This window comes from Rhinatrema bivittatum, chromosome 2, assembly GCF_901001135.1.
Source record: "Rhinatrema bivittatum chromosome 2, aRhiBiv1.1, whole genome shotgun sequence".
Classification (NCBI taxonomy): domain Eukaryota; kingdom Metazoa; phylum Chordata; class Amphibia; order Gymnophiona; family Rhinatrematidae; genus Rhinatrema; species Rhinatrema bivittatum.
In genome coordinates this window covers 495,006,117-495,022,900 of record NC_042616.1, presented here as the reverse complement: position 1 = coordinate 495,022,900, position 16,784 = coordinate 495,006,117, and the positions used below count along the sequence as shown (strand labels likewise).

Here is a 16,784-nt window from a genome sequence, read left to right as displayed (position 1 = left end):
AGGGAGCTGTCTCAGACTTCACCATCCTCCCCCCCCCCTCACCCACACACCATTCACTAGCTGGGACATGGGGGAAGTCAGGAGTGAGGGTCAGGCAGCTCCCCCCTGTCTGTGAAGCCAGCCTCTCACTAGTAATGCAGGGAGGGAGCTGTCTCAGACTTCACCATCCTCCCCCCCCCCCCCCCCCCTCACCCACACACCATTCACTAGCTGGGACATGGGGGAAGTCAGGAGTGAGGGTCAGGCAGCTCCCCCCTGTCTGTGAAGCCAGCCTCTCACTAGTAATGCAGGGAGGGAGCTGTCTCAGACTTCACCATCCTCCCCCCCTCCCTCACCCACACACCATTCACTAGCTGGGACATGGGGGAAGTCAGGAGTGAGGGTCAGGCAGCTCCCCCCTGTCTGTGAAGCCAGCCTCTCACTAGTAATGCAGGGAGGGAGCTGTCTCAGACTTCACCATCCTCCCCCCCCCCCTCACCCACACACCATTCACTAGCTGGGACATGGGGGAAGTCAGGAGTGAGGGTCAGGCAGCTCCCCCCCTGTCTGTGAAGCCAGCCTCTCACTAGTAATGCAGGGAGGGAGCTGTCTCAGACTTCACCATCCTCCCCCCCCCCCCCCCCCCCACCCACCACACCATTCACTAGCTGGGACATGGGGGAAGTCAGGAGTGAGGGTCAGGCAGCTCCCCCCTGTCTGTGAAGCCAGCCTCTCACTAGTAATGCAGGGAGGGAGCTGTCTCAGACTTCACCATCCTCCCCCCCCCCTCACCCACACACCATTCACTAGCTGGGACATGGGGGAAGTCAGGAGTGAGGGTCAGGCAGCTCCCCCCCTGTCTGTGAAGCCAGCCTCTCACTAGTAATGCAGGGAGGGAGCTGTCTCAGACTTCACCATCCTCCTCCCCCCCCCCCCTCACCCACACACCATTCACTAGCTGGGACATGGGGGAAGTCAGGAGTGAGGGTCAGGCAGCTCCCCCCTGTCTGTGAAGCCAGCCTCTCACTAGTAATGCAGGGAGGGAGCTGTCTCAGACTTCACCATCCTCCCCCCCCCCCCTCACCCACACACCATTCACTAGCTGGGACATGGGGGAAGTCAGGAGTGAGGGTCAGGCAGCTCCCCCCTGTCTGTGAAGCCAGCCTCTCACTAGTAATGCAGGGAGGGAGCCGTCTCAGACTTCACCATCCTCCCCCCCCCCCCCTCACCCACACACCATTCACTAGCTGGGACATGGGGGAAGTCAGGAGTGAGGGTCAGGCAGCTCCCCCCTGTCTGTGAAGCCAGCCTCTCACTAGTAATGCAGGGAGGGAGCTGTCTCAGACTTCACCATCCTCCTCCCCCCCCCCTCACCCACACACCATTCACTAGCTGGGACATGGGGGAAGTCAGGAGTGAGGGTCAGGCAGCTCCCCCCTGTCTGTGAAGCCAGCCTCTCACTAGTAATGCAGGGAGGGAGCTGTCTCAGACTTCACCATCCTCCTCCCCCCCCCCCCCTCACCCACACACCATTCACTAGCTGGGACATGGGGGAAGTCAGGAGTGAGGGTCAAGCAGCTCCCCCCTGTCTGTGAAGCCAGCCTCTCACTAGTAATGCAGGGAGGGAGCTGTCTCAGACTTCACCATCCTCCCCCCCCCCCCCTCACCCACAAACCATTCACTAGCTGGGACATGGGGGAAGTCAGGAGTGAGGGTCAGGCAGCTCCCCCCTGTCTGTGAAGCCAGCCTCTCACTAGTAATGCAGGGAGGGAGCTGTCTCAGACTTCACCATCCTCCTCCCCCCCCCCCCTCACCCACACACCATTCACTAGCTGGGACATGGGGGAAGTCAGGAGTGAGGGTCAGGCAGCTCCCCCCTGTCTGTGAAGCCAGCCTCTCACTAGTAATGCAGGGAGGGAGCTGTCTCAGACTTCACCATCCTCCCCCCCCCCCCCCTCACCCACACACCATTCACTAGCTGGGACATGGGGGAAGTCAGGAGTGAGGGTCAGGCAGCTCCCCCCTGTCTGTGAAGCCAGCCTCTCACTAGTAATGCAGGGAGGGAGCTGTCTCAGACTTCACCATCCTCCTCCCCCCCCCCCCTCACCCACACACCATTCACTAGCTGGGACATGGGGGAAGTCAGGAGTGAGAGTCAGGCAGCTCCCCCCTGTCTGTGAAGCCAGCCTCTCACTAGTAATGCAGGGAGGGAGCTGTCTCAGACTTCACCATCCTCCTCCTCCCCCCCTCACCCACACACCATTCACTAGCTGGGACATGGGGGAAGTCAGGAGTGAGGGTCAGACAGCTCCCCCCTGTCTGTGAAGCCAGCCTCTCACTAGTAATGCAGGGAGGGAGCTGTCTCAGACTTCACCATCCTCCTCCCCTCCCCCCCCTCCCCCACACACCATTCACTAGCTGGGACATGGGGGAAGTCAGGAAGTGAGGGTCAGGCAGCTCCCCCCTGTCTGTGAAGCCAGCCTCTCACTAGTAATGCAGGGAGGGAGCTGTCTCAGACTTCACCGTCCTCCCCCCCCCCCTCACCCACACACCATTCACTAGCTGGGACATGGGGGGAAGTCAGGAGTGAGGGTCAGGCAGCTCCCCCCTGTCTGTGAAGCCAGCCTCTCACTAGTAATGCAGGGAGGGAGCTGTCTCAGACTTCACCATCCTCCCCCCCCACCCCCACCCTCACCCACACACCATTCACTAGCTGGGACATGGGGGAAGTCAGGAGTGAGGGTCAGGCAGCTCCCCCCTGTCTGTGAAGCCAGCCTCTCACTAGTAATGCAGGGAGGGAGCTGTCTCAGACTTCACCATCCTCCTCCCCCCCCCCCTCACCCACACACCATTCACTAGCTGGGACGTGGGGGAAGTCAGGAGTGAGGGTCAGGCAGCTCCCCCCTGTCTGTGAAGCCAGCCTCTCACTAGTAATGCAGGGAGGGAGCTGTCTCAGACTTCACCATCCTCCCCCCCCTCACCCACACACCATTCACTAGCTGGGGCATGGGGGAAGTCAGGAGTGAGGGTCAGGCAGCTCCCCCCTGTCTGTGAAGCCAGCCTCTCACTAGTAATGCAGGGAGGGAGCTGTCTCAGACTGGTATCAGGGTTAGGGCACTGTGTGCAGGAAGATCACAACACCCCTGGTGCCAGGGTTAGGGCACTGTGTGCAGGAAGATCACAACACCCCTGGTGCCAGGGTTAGGGCACTGTGTGTGCAGGAAGATCACAACACTCCTGGTATTAATAGGGATAGGGCACTGTGTGCAGGAAGATCACAACACCCCTGGTGCCAGGGTTAGGGCACTGTGTGCAGGAAGATCACAACACCCCTGGTGCCAGGGTTAGGGCACTGTGTGCAGGAAAATCACAACACCCCTGGTGCCAGGGTTAGGGAACTGTGTGTGCAGGAAGATCACAACACCCCTGGTGCCAGGGTTAGGGCACTGTGTGTGCAGGAAGATCACAACACCCCTGGTGCCAGGGTTAGGGCACTGTGTGCAGGAAGATCACAACAGTCCTGGTATTAATAGGGTTAGGGCACTGTGTGCAGGAAGATCACAACACCCCTGGTGCCAGGGTTAGGGCACTGTGTGCAGGAAGATCACAACACCCCTGGTGCCAGGGTTAGGGCACTGTGTGTGCAGGAAGATCACAACACCCCTGGTGCCAGGGTTAGGGCACTGTGTGTGCAGGAAGATCACAACACCCCTGGTGCTAGGGTTAGGGCACTGTGGGCAGGAAAATCACAACACCCCTGGTGCCAGGGTTAGGGCACTGTGTGTGCAGGAAGATCACAACACTCCTGGTATTAACAGGGATAGGGCACTGTAAGAGATGACTGTAGTAGATTGAATAAAGATCTGATGTTTCTGCTCTCCTCACACCAAACAAAAGCAACACACAAGCAGAGAAGCCCTTCTTACAAACCTGAGCTAGTGAGTTAAGTAGGAGGAAAAGTAAACATACTGGTGCCAGTGTGGCTACTTAAAAAATACACTTACCAACAATCAATTACATATATTTGAACTGTGTACAGTTCCAGCCAGGACCACCTTTCTAAAATGCACAGTGATTGGCAAATTTAACATGCACTAGCATTTCAGGTGCCTGCTAACAAAAATAATAAACAAACAAGTTCTAGTCACGTGAGTGCTGATCATTACATTACTTTTTTTGTCAAGCTTCCAACTGTTTCCATTTCACATCCCCCCAACCATTACCTCAGTGTTAGCCTTGGTAACATCAATAGATAAGAGCACAGCCAGCCAATAGGAATACATACATATTCATTCCTAAGTGACCTTTACTGACCTGGGAAGTGTGAACACTTTGTTTCATTTTCTGTTGGTGTTCGTTAGTTTCCAGTTCCATTTCCCATCCCCCCAACCATCACCTCAGTGGTAATCTTGGTAACATCAATAGATAAGAGGGCAGCCAGCCAATAGGAACACATATTCATTCCTAACTGACCTTCAGTGACCTGGAAAGTGTTTATTTGTATCATTTTCAGTTAGTGCGCACTAAATCGAGTTAGTGCGCACTAACTGGGAGTTAGTGCGCACTAACTCCCGTTAGTGCGCACTAACACGATTTAACGATTTTTAACGATAAATCGTTAGAATTTCTATTGTATCTTGTTCTATAATGATTTAAGACGATATTAACATTATCGGACGATAATTTTAATCGTTGAAAAACGATTCACATCCCTACCAATTAAACCCACAGCTCAAAACCTCTCCCACACCAATTCCCCTTACCCCCAACCCCTGACCCCTCCCTAAACTGATCTAGCGCCCAACTTCGTGGATCACCTCCTGGAGGAATGAGGACATTTTTCCGGCTAGCCATGCCACCTGAACCCTAACCCATCCAGCAAACAAGAAAATAGCAAACATATATATTTTCCCCCATTAAGAGATAAACAGATCTGCAAGAGAAAAGCACCTCATATAAAACTGAACCCTTGTAGGCGAGTATTAAACAACCGTCCCATTAAGTTGACTAAACAGTCACATCAGGCTGGTGGTTCCTTGGAAAAATGCAATCCACCAGAGTGTCTTCAGAGCCTTCTGCCTCCCTTGTCCACACACTGCCGTCTCAGAGTGTCACTGTGCAGCTTGCCACCTCTCACTGCTGATGTAGAGATAGTGGTGGGAGAGATATCTAATAGGGGTGTGCATTTGTTTCTAACATATTTCTCATCCGCAACGTATAGGGCACTATTCGTTGTATTTGTGGGGAAGCGAGACGTATCGCGATTCCCCACAAATACACCGAATCCGCCGAATTATTCGGCCGTCTAAAGGACCCAATTTAAACAAACCCCCCACCCTCCTGACCCCCCCCCCCCAAGACTTCCTAACACTCCCTGGTGGTCCATCGGGGGGTCAGGGAACCATCCCCTGCACTCACACCCTCGCTGCCGGTTTCAAAATGGCGCTGCTAGCCTTTGACCTACTATGTCACAGGGGCTACCGGTGCCATTGGTCAGCCTCTGTCACATGGCCATCGGCGCCATCTTGTGCTCCTCCCATGTGACAGGGGCTGACCAATGGCACCGGTAGCCCCTGTGACACAGTAAGGGCAAAGGCTATTGGTGCCATTTTGAATACTGGCATCTGAAGGCCAGAGTGCAGGAGGTCACTCCCGGACCCCCACTGGACTTTTGGCAAGTCTTGTGGGGGTCCGGAGGGTCCCCCAAGACTTGCCAAAAGTCCCTGGTGGTCCAGCAGGGGTCCAGAAGCGATCTCCTGTACTCGGGCCGTCGGCTGCCAGTAATCAAAATGGTGCCGATAGCCTTTGCCCTTACTATGTCACAGGGGATACCAGTGCCATTGATCAGCCCCTGTCACATGGTAGGAGCACAAGATGGTGCCGATGGCCAGGTGACAGGGGCTGACCAATGGCACCGGTAGCCCCTGTGACATAATAGGTCAAAGGCTCTCGGGACCATTTTGAAACCGGCAGCAAGGGTGTGAGTTCAGGGATGGCTCCCGGACCCCCCGCTGGACCACCAGGGAGTTTTGGTAAGTCTTGGGGGGGTCAGGAGGGTGGGTGGTTGTAGTTAATTTAATTTTAGCGGGGAAACAAATAGGAATTAACGGATAAACGTATCAGGGGGCCCCCTTGCCGAATGCAATGTATCTGCCCCCCGATGAATTCGAATCCCGAATGCAACGTATGGCGTCCCTCTGCACATCCCTAATATCCAAAATTGCAGCTTGCAAGATGTCCACTGCCTAAGTTACTGTAGATACATGAGAGCATACTCCGGCAATGCTAAATCTCAGGCCAAATGGGAAAAGCCATCTGTACTTAATATTGTTGCCATGGAGCCCAGCTACAATGTTACGGAACTCCCTGTGTTTACGTATGGTAGCAATTGCCAAGTCCTGATATATTTCCATCTTGTGGTCCCTCCATGACACAGGGCCCGCCTTCTGTGCCGCCCAGATGACTACCTCCTTTTGAGCAAAACTGTGATAGCAGGCAACTGTTTTGTGGGGAAGACTGGATTCCCAGGTCAAGAGATTAGGTCACTAATGTCCTTTTTCATGCCAGCCATGTTGTTTCTCAGTGCTCCAAACCAATTCTGAAAGTGAGCTCGATTCGGTATGCCATCCCCCGCTACACTATCCTTGCTCTGACGACTCATGACCTGCCTGCATAGCACCATCGGTCCAAGCTCAAATGCCATGGCAGTGTTTAAACATGAAAACGGCTGTATGTCAACTTTTTTCGGACGGGTGACGCTGTAGGAAGCCAAAGATGTTCTCAATGCCACTCTGTGGGCACGCGATGCTGGGTGATTTAGCGAGATCTGGTCGGGAGCTCTGGGCTTAAGTGCCGATGATGTCACTTCCTCCATTTATCTTAAACTTTATCAGTTAAAGTTTAAGATAAATGGAGGAAGTGACCCTCTCCAAGCCCAGGTGTGTGGGCTTGGAGAGGGTTTGTCGCGGGAACTTTCTTTGTCAGAGGATTTCCCTATAGATTCCGTTCTGGACAATTGCTATACGGCCTTCTCTCTCTTCTCATATAACACAATCCCTTTTCTTTTTGGCTCATCATGCAAGCTGGATTCCATGGACCCTTCACAGAGCGAAATTATCTGTGTCACATTTATGTGGCATGCCCATGGCTACTCTTTTTCACATGCTGTATCAATGTTTTCATACGTACTTGTTTTGGTGCGTGGTATGGGAAAAAATATTGCAAATGCTGCACTTAACAATAACAATATTATAAGTCAATGACTGACTAAAGTCTTTAGCTATGCAACCGTCGCGAACAAAAATCCGGGGTCAGCGTGCACAAGGCTGCGCAAAATCGGCAGCCTGCGCGTGCCGAGCCGCGCAGCCTGCCTCCGTTCCCTCCAAGGCCGCTCCAAAATCGGAGCGGCCTCGGAGGAACTTTCCTTCCGCATCCCCCCACCTTCCCCTCCCTTCCCCTATCTACCCCTCCCCCCAGCCCTACCTAAATCTGCCCCCCTACCTTTGTTGTGCAAGTTACGCCTGCTTGAAGCAGGCGTAACTTGCGCGTGCCGCTTCGGCATCCCCCGGCACAGGCCGCGGTGCCGGGGGACTCGGGACCGCCTTCCCGGCCCGCCCCTGAACCGTCGCCACACCCCCGGACACGCCCTTGACCGCCCCCTGACCCCGGATACGCCCACGGACACGCCCCCTCCCGCCCCTTTTACAAAGTCCCGGGACTTGCGCACGCCGCGGCCTATGCAAAATAGGCGCGTCGGCGCGCGTGCAGGGCTTTTAAAATCTAGCCCTATGGTTTCATCAGAGAAAGGTTTTAGTGGATAAATCTCATCAATTTGTTTGACTGGGAGAGATCAGTCAGAGAGATCAGGTGAATGTGCTAGATGTAGTGTACTTGAATTTCAAAAAGGCTTTTGACATGGATTATAAACAAGCTATCATATAATCAAATAACTCTGCTATCAACAGTATATTTTCTGAGGTCGAGTGGAGAAATGTCTGAATGTCTAAATAATGATCCTCCTCCCCTCTATTTGCAAGATTACCTAAACAAGACACTCATAAATAGTAAATGACCTTCATAATAGGCATCACGATTTGTGTAACCACTTTTCACTTTGCCTTATATGTAATCATCTGTCATTGTCACAATCACTATCATCCAGATGTGAAACTGCAAAAATTATTTTTTGAAATTTTTTTTTGTTGCAAGTAAAATATCCAGTCTTTTCTAAAACTGTGTGAAAACATTCATAACTTAATCTTGAAGTTGCCAAAATTCACAAAACCTATCTTACTCAGTTGTAGGTTTTTTTTGTATTCCTTCTCCTTTAACTTGAAATCACACCACTGAATATAAATCAGATGCCTGCTGGTGGTGGTATTATCACTCCCAATGCCCACTTCAATTCCAGTGTACCACCACCAGCAGGCATCTGATTTATATTCAATAGTGTGATTCTTAGAAGAAAGCAGAATATCAAATCTTTGCAAATAAAATAAACAAATAAGCTTTCCGGACTGCTAAGATCCCTTCCTCAGGCATCCTTTAAACATTTACTTACCTTATCAAGATTGTTCTGTCCCCAGCAGTGGGTACATGTCTGTATCTATATATATATATAATGTAGTTTAACTGTGTTTAGTGCAGTCCTTCCTTCTGAGGATTCTTGATACCGAAACATTTTTTGTAACCCATGATAAAAGTCTGTGAGCCTTGCCTTTAAGAGAAGCCTTTGCCCTTAAGAGAAGCTCCCTCCCCCCTCCGCTTTCTCTCACTATTGGAAGAGCTTGAATGCCCCTCAATCTAACTTGAGTCTTCCTAGGTGCCTTATGGGTTCAAGGGACTGCCCTTCATGCTTCCCCTGCATCACATGGTTCTTGGGCTCGCTGCCATTGGACCTTGCACCCCTGCCCCCAGCTTCTGGAGGCGTTTCCCTTAGCAGCTCTTGATGAGAGCCCAGTCTTGCCCAAGCGGGCTTCAGAGGCAGCAACGCTCTGTAAAACTCCCTGAAACGATCGAGTTTTTAACCTTTTTCACTGCCTTCTTCTGAAGACTAAATCAGCCTCATATCCCTCAAGCTCCCTACTTCCACCATAAACTAACTCCTGCAACTCAAAAGACTTTCTTCTCCCTCCTGCTATCCTGTCTCCAGTTACCAAAGATCTTTGCTTTGGGGCTTACGTTTGAGATGCAACAATTGTAAGTTGAATCTATCTGTACAATAAATGATTTCAATCTTAAAGAATCTTTGTCTTGAGGACTGATTGGAAAGAAGGTTTATCTGCCTGGATGGCAAACTCGGATGTCTGTCTGATCCAGAACAAAGATATTATCTCTATCCAATTATTCTGTTATTTTTTCTCTGAATTATTTTTTATTTTGGCTGGCTAACATAGTACTCTGCCACTCTCCATTGCTATCTGTAAACTTAAAACTGTGAACCAGAACAGTGGCATTTAAATGTTGACTAATGAATATTTTAATTTCGGTTTTGTGGTTTTAAATAAATTGGGATTACACTTTGTTGGGATGTCTGCCTATCACATACCATCCTTGGTCTCCACACTCAGCTGAAGTCCTAAATTGTGTTGAGGGTTCATCACCCAAAGGTTACTGGTAGCAGTGATGTCAAACTCCAACCAGCCTTCTTCTGAGGCCCACACCTCTCGAGTATCCAGTAAAAACAGATCTGAATCTCTGGAAAGGAGAACAAGACAAAACATGATGACAGTACTATTCTGTCACAGAGCTTTTTTTAATCATTTGAAGAGTTAAAGTATACACAAATCCAAGATATAATGGGGGTCAATATTCAAAGCTGGACATGTAAGTAACTTAGCCAAATATAACTTATTCAACTAAGTTACAAGGTATATTCAGTGGCACAGCAAAACCACTAAATATATACATATGGGTTGGCCAATGTTGGAAACAGATTACTGGGCTTGATGGCCTTTGGTCTGACCCAGTATGATAAGTCCTATGTTCTTCGTGACTATGCGGCCAAGAACAAATATCGGTAGTTAACCGCATAACTTTTATGGCTAACTCGCTCTGCCCCTATCTGCCCACAAGTTATGCAGCTAACTTTTTAACCATATAAGCGACTTATGCGGCTAAGTGGCAGCTGCTGAATATAGGTGCATATTCAGCGGCTGCTACTTAACACATAAGCTATACTTATGCAGCTAAATAGCACTGAACACGCTTTGAATATTGACCTCAATATTTTAGCTATGCTAAAGATGCATACTTCTTAACAAGAAAAATAGTTCCGGTGTAAATGCCAGGTTTTTCTCTATGTAATGGGGGATGTAATCCTCCCTGTGAGCCAGGGTCCAAATGGCTTCATGTCTCCAAGGGGGTTGGGTCGCAGGGCATGAAGCACCCTGTATTGCATGGGATATCATTCTCACCCATAGGCCAAGAAAGGATAATCTTCAGCTCATTACATTTGATCATAGTCGAAGAGACCAAAAACTCATCTACTAGGTCAACTGATACAGGAGCAATGGATTTAAAGCTTTTTCCCCATGATAGAGAAAAATTCATTTTGCAGAAAACAAGACCTTTGGGTTACTCTCAATAATTTTCAGATTAGAGCAAAGAAGAAGACAAAATGAAGGGGGAGAGAGTGAGAGAAAGTTGAAAGCATAAGGCAAAAAGGTGAGGAGGGAGGGAGAAAGAGGAGTGAGAAAGCAGAAAGGGACAGAGAGACAAGGCAGAAAGCATAATGAAGGACAGAATGAGGCATTAAAAATGAAGCGGGAGTGTGAGAGGGAAAACCGAAGGTGAGGAGGAAAAAGCAGAAGGGGAAAGGGAAGGGAGGAAAAGGGGACAAAGAAGAGTAAGAAACAGGCAGGGCTTGGTGGGGTCAAGAAGAGGAGAGAAAAGGCGAAAGGTCTGAGAGGAGGGATGTAAGTAACTGAGTAGTATGGTGGCTGGATGCACTGCTGCAGAAATGGAGATGGGCCTGGGCTGCATTGTAAGACCCCGGCAGTGGACAATCATACATCAGAGCCAGAGCCAGGCAATTTTGCGCCTATGGCCAAGTAAAGTGCATCCTCACCCTATACACAACACGAACTCCAAGACTCATTTTTTTTTAAAACTTAAAACCTACAGTAACAATTAATAATAATATATATATATGACCCTGATCACAAAAGGTGTGACCCTTATGTCTGTATGTATGTGATAACTAATCCCTATCCAACTGATTATTCATTCATTTGCTTTGATATACTGCTTGCTAAAACAAATCTAATTGATGCACAATATTATAAAATACATAAACTAGTCCTAATAGATACTAATACAAAAATAGTCTTTCTTGTTAAGTAGTAGTCGTCGTTCTTCTGGCCCCACAGTTGAAAGCTCAGCTTTTTCAGCTGGGGTGGGGGGGGCTTGTGTCTACGGATCCCTGAGAGGTTCAAAGAGCCCTGCAGTTGAAAAAAATGCATGGTTATGTCTCATGTTTGAACTGCTCAGGGATTCATGGCGCATGGCTCAAAGAACTGACCTTTCATGGCGCATGGCTCAAAGAACTGACCTTTCGATCACAGGGCTGGAAGAGGAGAAAGACACCGCTTGCAGAAGGAACAGTGAGAAGTGTCGCCCTGCGACCAAGGTTAGGGAGGAAAGGGGGGGGGGGGCCCGGCAGCACCCTTCAGCTGTGGCGCCTACGGCCGAGGCCATTTTGAGCCTAGGACAGCTACAGGGGCCCTATCTCAGGGGCCCCGCAAACCAAAGTGACACCAAGCTGAGCAGCACTGTCACACCGCACCACTCCAGTCCTAGGCCTGCAGAGGCTAAAGCCAATATAGAAACACAGAAACATAGAAATGACGGCAGAAGAAGACCAAAAGGTCCATCCAGTCTGCCCAACAAGCTTTCACTTTTTTTTCTCCCCCATACTTATCTGTTACACTTGTCCTTTGTAAGTGACTTTTTTGTTCTATTTCCCTTCCACCCCCGCCATCGATCTATTTCCCTTCCACCCCTGCCATCGATCTATTTCCCTTCCATCCCGCCATCGATGTAGTTAGCAGTCCTGGAGCTGCATCTAAGTGAAGTATCTAGCTAATTGGTTAAGGGTATCAGTGCTGGAGGTGCATGTAAGTGAATTATCTAGCTAATTGTTTAGGGGTAGTAACCGCCGTCATAGCAAGCTACTCCCACGCATGTTTATCCAGCCTGTGCAACTCAGTCCTTGTTGGTTGTTGTCCGAATATAAATCATCTTTTCATCATTCCCCCCTGCCGTTGAAGCAGAGAGCTATGCTGGATATCATTGAAAGTGAAGTATCAGGCTTATTTGGTTTGGGGTAGTAACCGCCGTATCAAGCAAGCTACTCCCCTGCTTTTTTGTGGATGCAAATCCTTTTTTTTCTTATTTCCTCTTGCCGTTGAAGCATAGAGCAGTGTTGGAGTCGCATTAACCATGTGTATGTTTATTGAATTAGGATATTAATCTCCAGGTAGTAGCCGTCATTCCCGCAAGCCACCCCCATGCCTCTTTGCTTCATTCACATGCTCTAGACTTTATGGATCCACAGTGTTTATCCCACGCCTCTTTGATCTCCACAGTTTTGATCTTCACCACTTCCTCTGGAAGGGCGTTCCAGGCATCTACCACCCTCTCTGTGAAGAAATACTTCCTGACATTGGTTCTGAGTCTTCCTCCCTGGAGTTTTAAATTGTGACCCCTGGTTCTGCTGATTTTTTTGCAACGGAAAAGGTTTGTCGTTGTCTTTGGATCATTAAAACCTTTCAAGTATCTGAAAGTCTGTACCTTTTTGATTTGGGAAGGGACGGGGAGAAAAAGAAAGGATGGAAAGAGGACAAAGAGGACTAAAAGTAAGAAAGAGGAAGCATGAAAGCAAGCAATGATGGAAAAGGATGGGTGGAGGAAGGATGGAAAAAAGTGACAGAGTTATTGGGAAAGAGGGCTGAGATTCAGATAGACGTTATCAGGTAGGGTGGGGGGCGGCTCCTCTTAGTGGAACACATTTAAAGTTGTATGAAGTTCTTCACATGCATATTTTAATAAAAATGTATTTTGGTTTTGATATTCTATGTGAGGGTGACCGTCATGCGTGCTTCTATATTTTATTAGCTCTGTGTTTTAGGCTGCTTTTTGTTACATGCATTTTCCTTTCAACTGGAATGACAGTAGATACAATTCATTTGCATCTATTTTTTATGGTAAAGCTCTTCAAGATGTTGTTTGTGAAGTTACTTGCTTTAAATTGGGCGCTGAATTTTTTTTTTGCTTGTTTTACTGTTTTCAAATTTTTATTGAGAAGCAACCAAAGGAATAGGGTTGCCAGCTTTAAAAAGAGAAAATCTGACCATGCCTCCAAGACATTCTCAGTCCCTCTGTCTGCCCTCAACACTCCCAGCCCCCCTCCGAAAACCTTCCCTTATGGAGCAGGAGCTGATCCTGGGCCTGATGGTGGCGGCAGCAGCAGGTAGTGAAGGAGTGCAGGCTGGAGTTTGAGGGAGCGCACGTTCCCTGCAAGAGTACGGATCCCTGGGCTGCTGCTTATCCCATCATACCACCCAGGGGGAGAGAGAAAGAGGCAAACAGACAAACCCAAAGGGAAGTGGCTGTCTGTCCTACCAAAGAAGAAGTACTGGCAGAGAGATCAAGATGGTTGTTTATTTTCAGTGTGTATATATTATATGGGAGTGCAAGCAGAAGAATATCATTTCATGTTGTTTCATGTTATCGGGGGGGGGGGGGGGTTTGGGGCGTTTAGCTGTCACTCAACTTTCATTTTGTTGAAGGATTTTTTTGTTTTTGTATTCATTTTTTTTTTTAACAAATAGTGCACACGATTCAGAAATAGTCTGTATTTAAAATGATACAAATAAAAACAATTTTGTGGGTTTTTTCGGTCATTTCTTTTTATAAATGATATGAAACGATATACACAATGTCGTTGACATGGACTATGTTATTTCAAACAAAAGCACATCCCTAATATATTATTGTCGGTGTCATAGATACTGGTGTGGCTGCCGCAGGCCGCACACAGAGAAGGGGGTGACCCTTCACTGCTCACAGAGGTATTGCCCTAAAAAATAAAAGTAACTGCTCGCCAATTCTTGCACAGGTATGTTGGTACTACCCTTCCCCTCTCCATGGTCTGACCACAGCTGGCAGAAGAGTGGCACCAACAGCTTCCAACCAGCTTGTCCAGTTCTCCCATTCGGTTCAGTCAGCTGTTTGAACGGCATGGTGTGCCCTAAGTACTAAGCTCCGTGCACGTCAAACATCTCTTCTGTGAGCTGTGCAGAAGACATGGGTTTCCATTACAGGGAGTAGGTTAGAAGTGTCAGGCTGGCAATGCTGCTCTTCTGCTGTGGAGGGGAGGAGGTAGAGGAGGCAGGTCCATGGATGGGGGGGAGGGAGGTATAGCAGTTTGACTTGTTTTATTTTTGCTGTAGGTGGCATATTGGTCATCTAGGGCCTGCTGTAATATTTAGAGCATGCACTTTTCATAGGCAGGGCTGTTTCTGTTTGAGTCCCAGTGGGTAGTGCTGATTTAATCTAGCTGATTTGTTATACAGGTTTGGAGTGACATTTTTCTTGCAGGGTTGTGCAGGGTTGTGCAGGGCCGGTGCACCCTAGGCAAACCTTACAGTCTGGCACCCCCTCCCCATATACAATTTTAAATTATGCATTTATAACATATTTTACATGAAAAATGACATTCTGAGGTAAAATTAATATACAGGTTGTTGTGATAATTTCATGCACTCTTATGATGCCAACAAGAAAACTTTGCATCTTGGAATTCATATGGCATCATACCTATTGCGATATATTTCAGCATGGTCCTCCCGTATCAACACAGTACTATTTGCCAACACTCAAAGAATAACAACCCCACCTATGAAAAAGAATACCACAAATATTACCCCAGAATCTAAAATATCAATACACCTCCTATCAGGAATACAGAACAAGCCAAGCTACTACAATCCCTACAGAGAAACCACATGCTAAAAGAATGCTTCATCTCAGTCTTTGCAAGCAGAACACAAACTCTCACCAAATACAGAATAAAGCCACATAAAGTATAAATAGAAATGTGCATACAAAAACTGAACGGTAAAACGCATCATGCCAGACTCTATACAGTGTAACAATGGAAAAACAAAAATGTCACCATTCCTCGTGAAACAAATCAATACAATCAAGATATAGAAATCATTAATCATAATTATAAAATCATACAAATAAAATAATTTCAAAACAGCTGATGAATAGAATATCCAATAATTAAAGACTCATGCAAATTTTGAAAGCTTTACCAAACACCAATAAAATATTTCATACAGCAGACACATCACATACTACCCAATAATTAAAATGGTAGTCAATCAAGAAAAATGAACTTAAAAAGACACCTTTACTTACCCTCTCCAGCAGTTCTCCTACTCCTTTCCCTTGCAGGCCACACCAGAAGCAGCAGTAGCTGCTGAAGCTGTCCTCACAGTCCTCTTCCTTAGGGACCACAACTAGTCTCTTCTCTCTTTCACACACACACACACATACCAGTCACACCCTCAGGACCAGTTTCTGTCTCTTACACACTAATCATCTCCCCAATCAGTCTCTCTCTCTCTCTCTCACACACACATACACACAAGCACACACATACCAGTCATCTCCTTGATCAGTCTCTCTCACACATACACACGTCACCTCTCTGGCCAGTCTCTCTCAATCACACAATGCTCTCGCTCTCTCTTACTTACACACAAGCTTTCAATCACACACATGCTCTCTCTATTTCACTTACACACAAGCTTTCAATCACACACATGTTCTATCTCACTTACAAACAGGCTCAATCACACACATGCCCTCTCTCAAAGCCACAAGCCAGCCAAAAACATGCTCCATCTCTCTTGCATACACATATTAACACACACAAGCACGCTCCCTGTCTCACATACAGAAGCACCCTCCCTGTCTCACATATACACCACACACATACAGAAGCACCCTCCCTGTCTCACATATACATTACACTCTCACAGAAGCACCTTGCTTTCAGACTTGCAGCATTTTTCACTTTTACTAAAAGTGAAAGTGATGCTCCCAACCGTTAAATAAGAAAACCACATTCCTATCAGAAGGCAAAATGACAACCTTCCTTCAGGTTCTGTTCTTCCAAGGGACAGCCACCCACACCGTACAGCTTCTCTTGTTTTACGCTTTCAGGCAATAAAGCAAGTGTCTTTTTTCAAACTATCAGTCGTATGATTATTCATGTGGGAGATATGAACAGAAAGACATCCTTAGTCAGCGTCCCTTTTAAATGGGAAGATTCCAGTCTTAGTCATTTAAAAATATACATTTTCTAAAGGCTTAAAAAAAAAAGCAAAACTGTTTCAGATTGGAACTATCCTAGCCTTCATGCTTAAATTATACTTCAAAAAAACAAACCCCACCTGGCATCAGTATCTAAAATTTGTGATTTTGTTGAGATGAACATTTTAAATACTTTGATTTTTTTTTTTTTGCTTTAGTATTTGTCTCTACCCACTTTGTTAAATTTTATTTTCCAGAAGAGGGATGCTTAAAATTCAGTAATTTCATCTTTCATCCAACTTTTCAAAAGTTGTGCTACCAGCACAAATGTTGAGGTATATGTATTGTCACATTTCATTTTTTTAAACTGGCAGATTTCTTTCTCACATACATACCACATACACACACAGAAGCACCATTCCTTTCTCACATACACACAAACACAGAAAGAAGATCAGCGCAGCTGGTCTAGCTGA

At 47.5% G+C, this 16,784-nt stretch overlaps 1 protein-coding gene across 1 annotated transcript in view; it reads right to left on the bottom strand.

The window, feature by feature from the left end:
* BMP6 (bone morphogenetic protein 6) overlaps positions 1-16,784 on the bottom strand; it is a 384,691-nt gene that overhangs the window by 43,044 nt on the left and 324,863 nt on the right. The window contains 1 exon segment of the mRNA XM_029590627.1: positions 9,527-9,675. Within this exon segment, the coding sequence (XP_029446487.1) occupies positions 9,527-9,675 (149 nt within the window).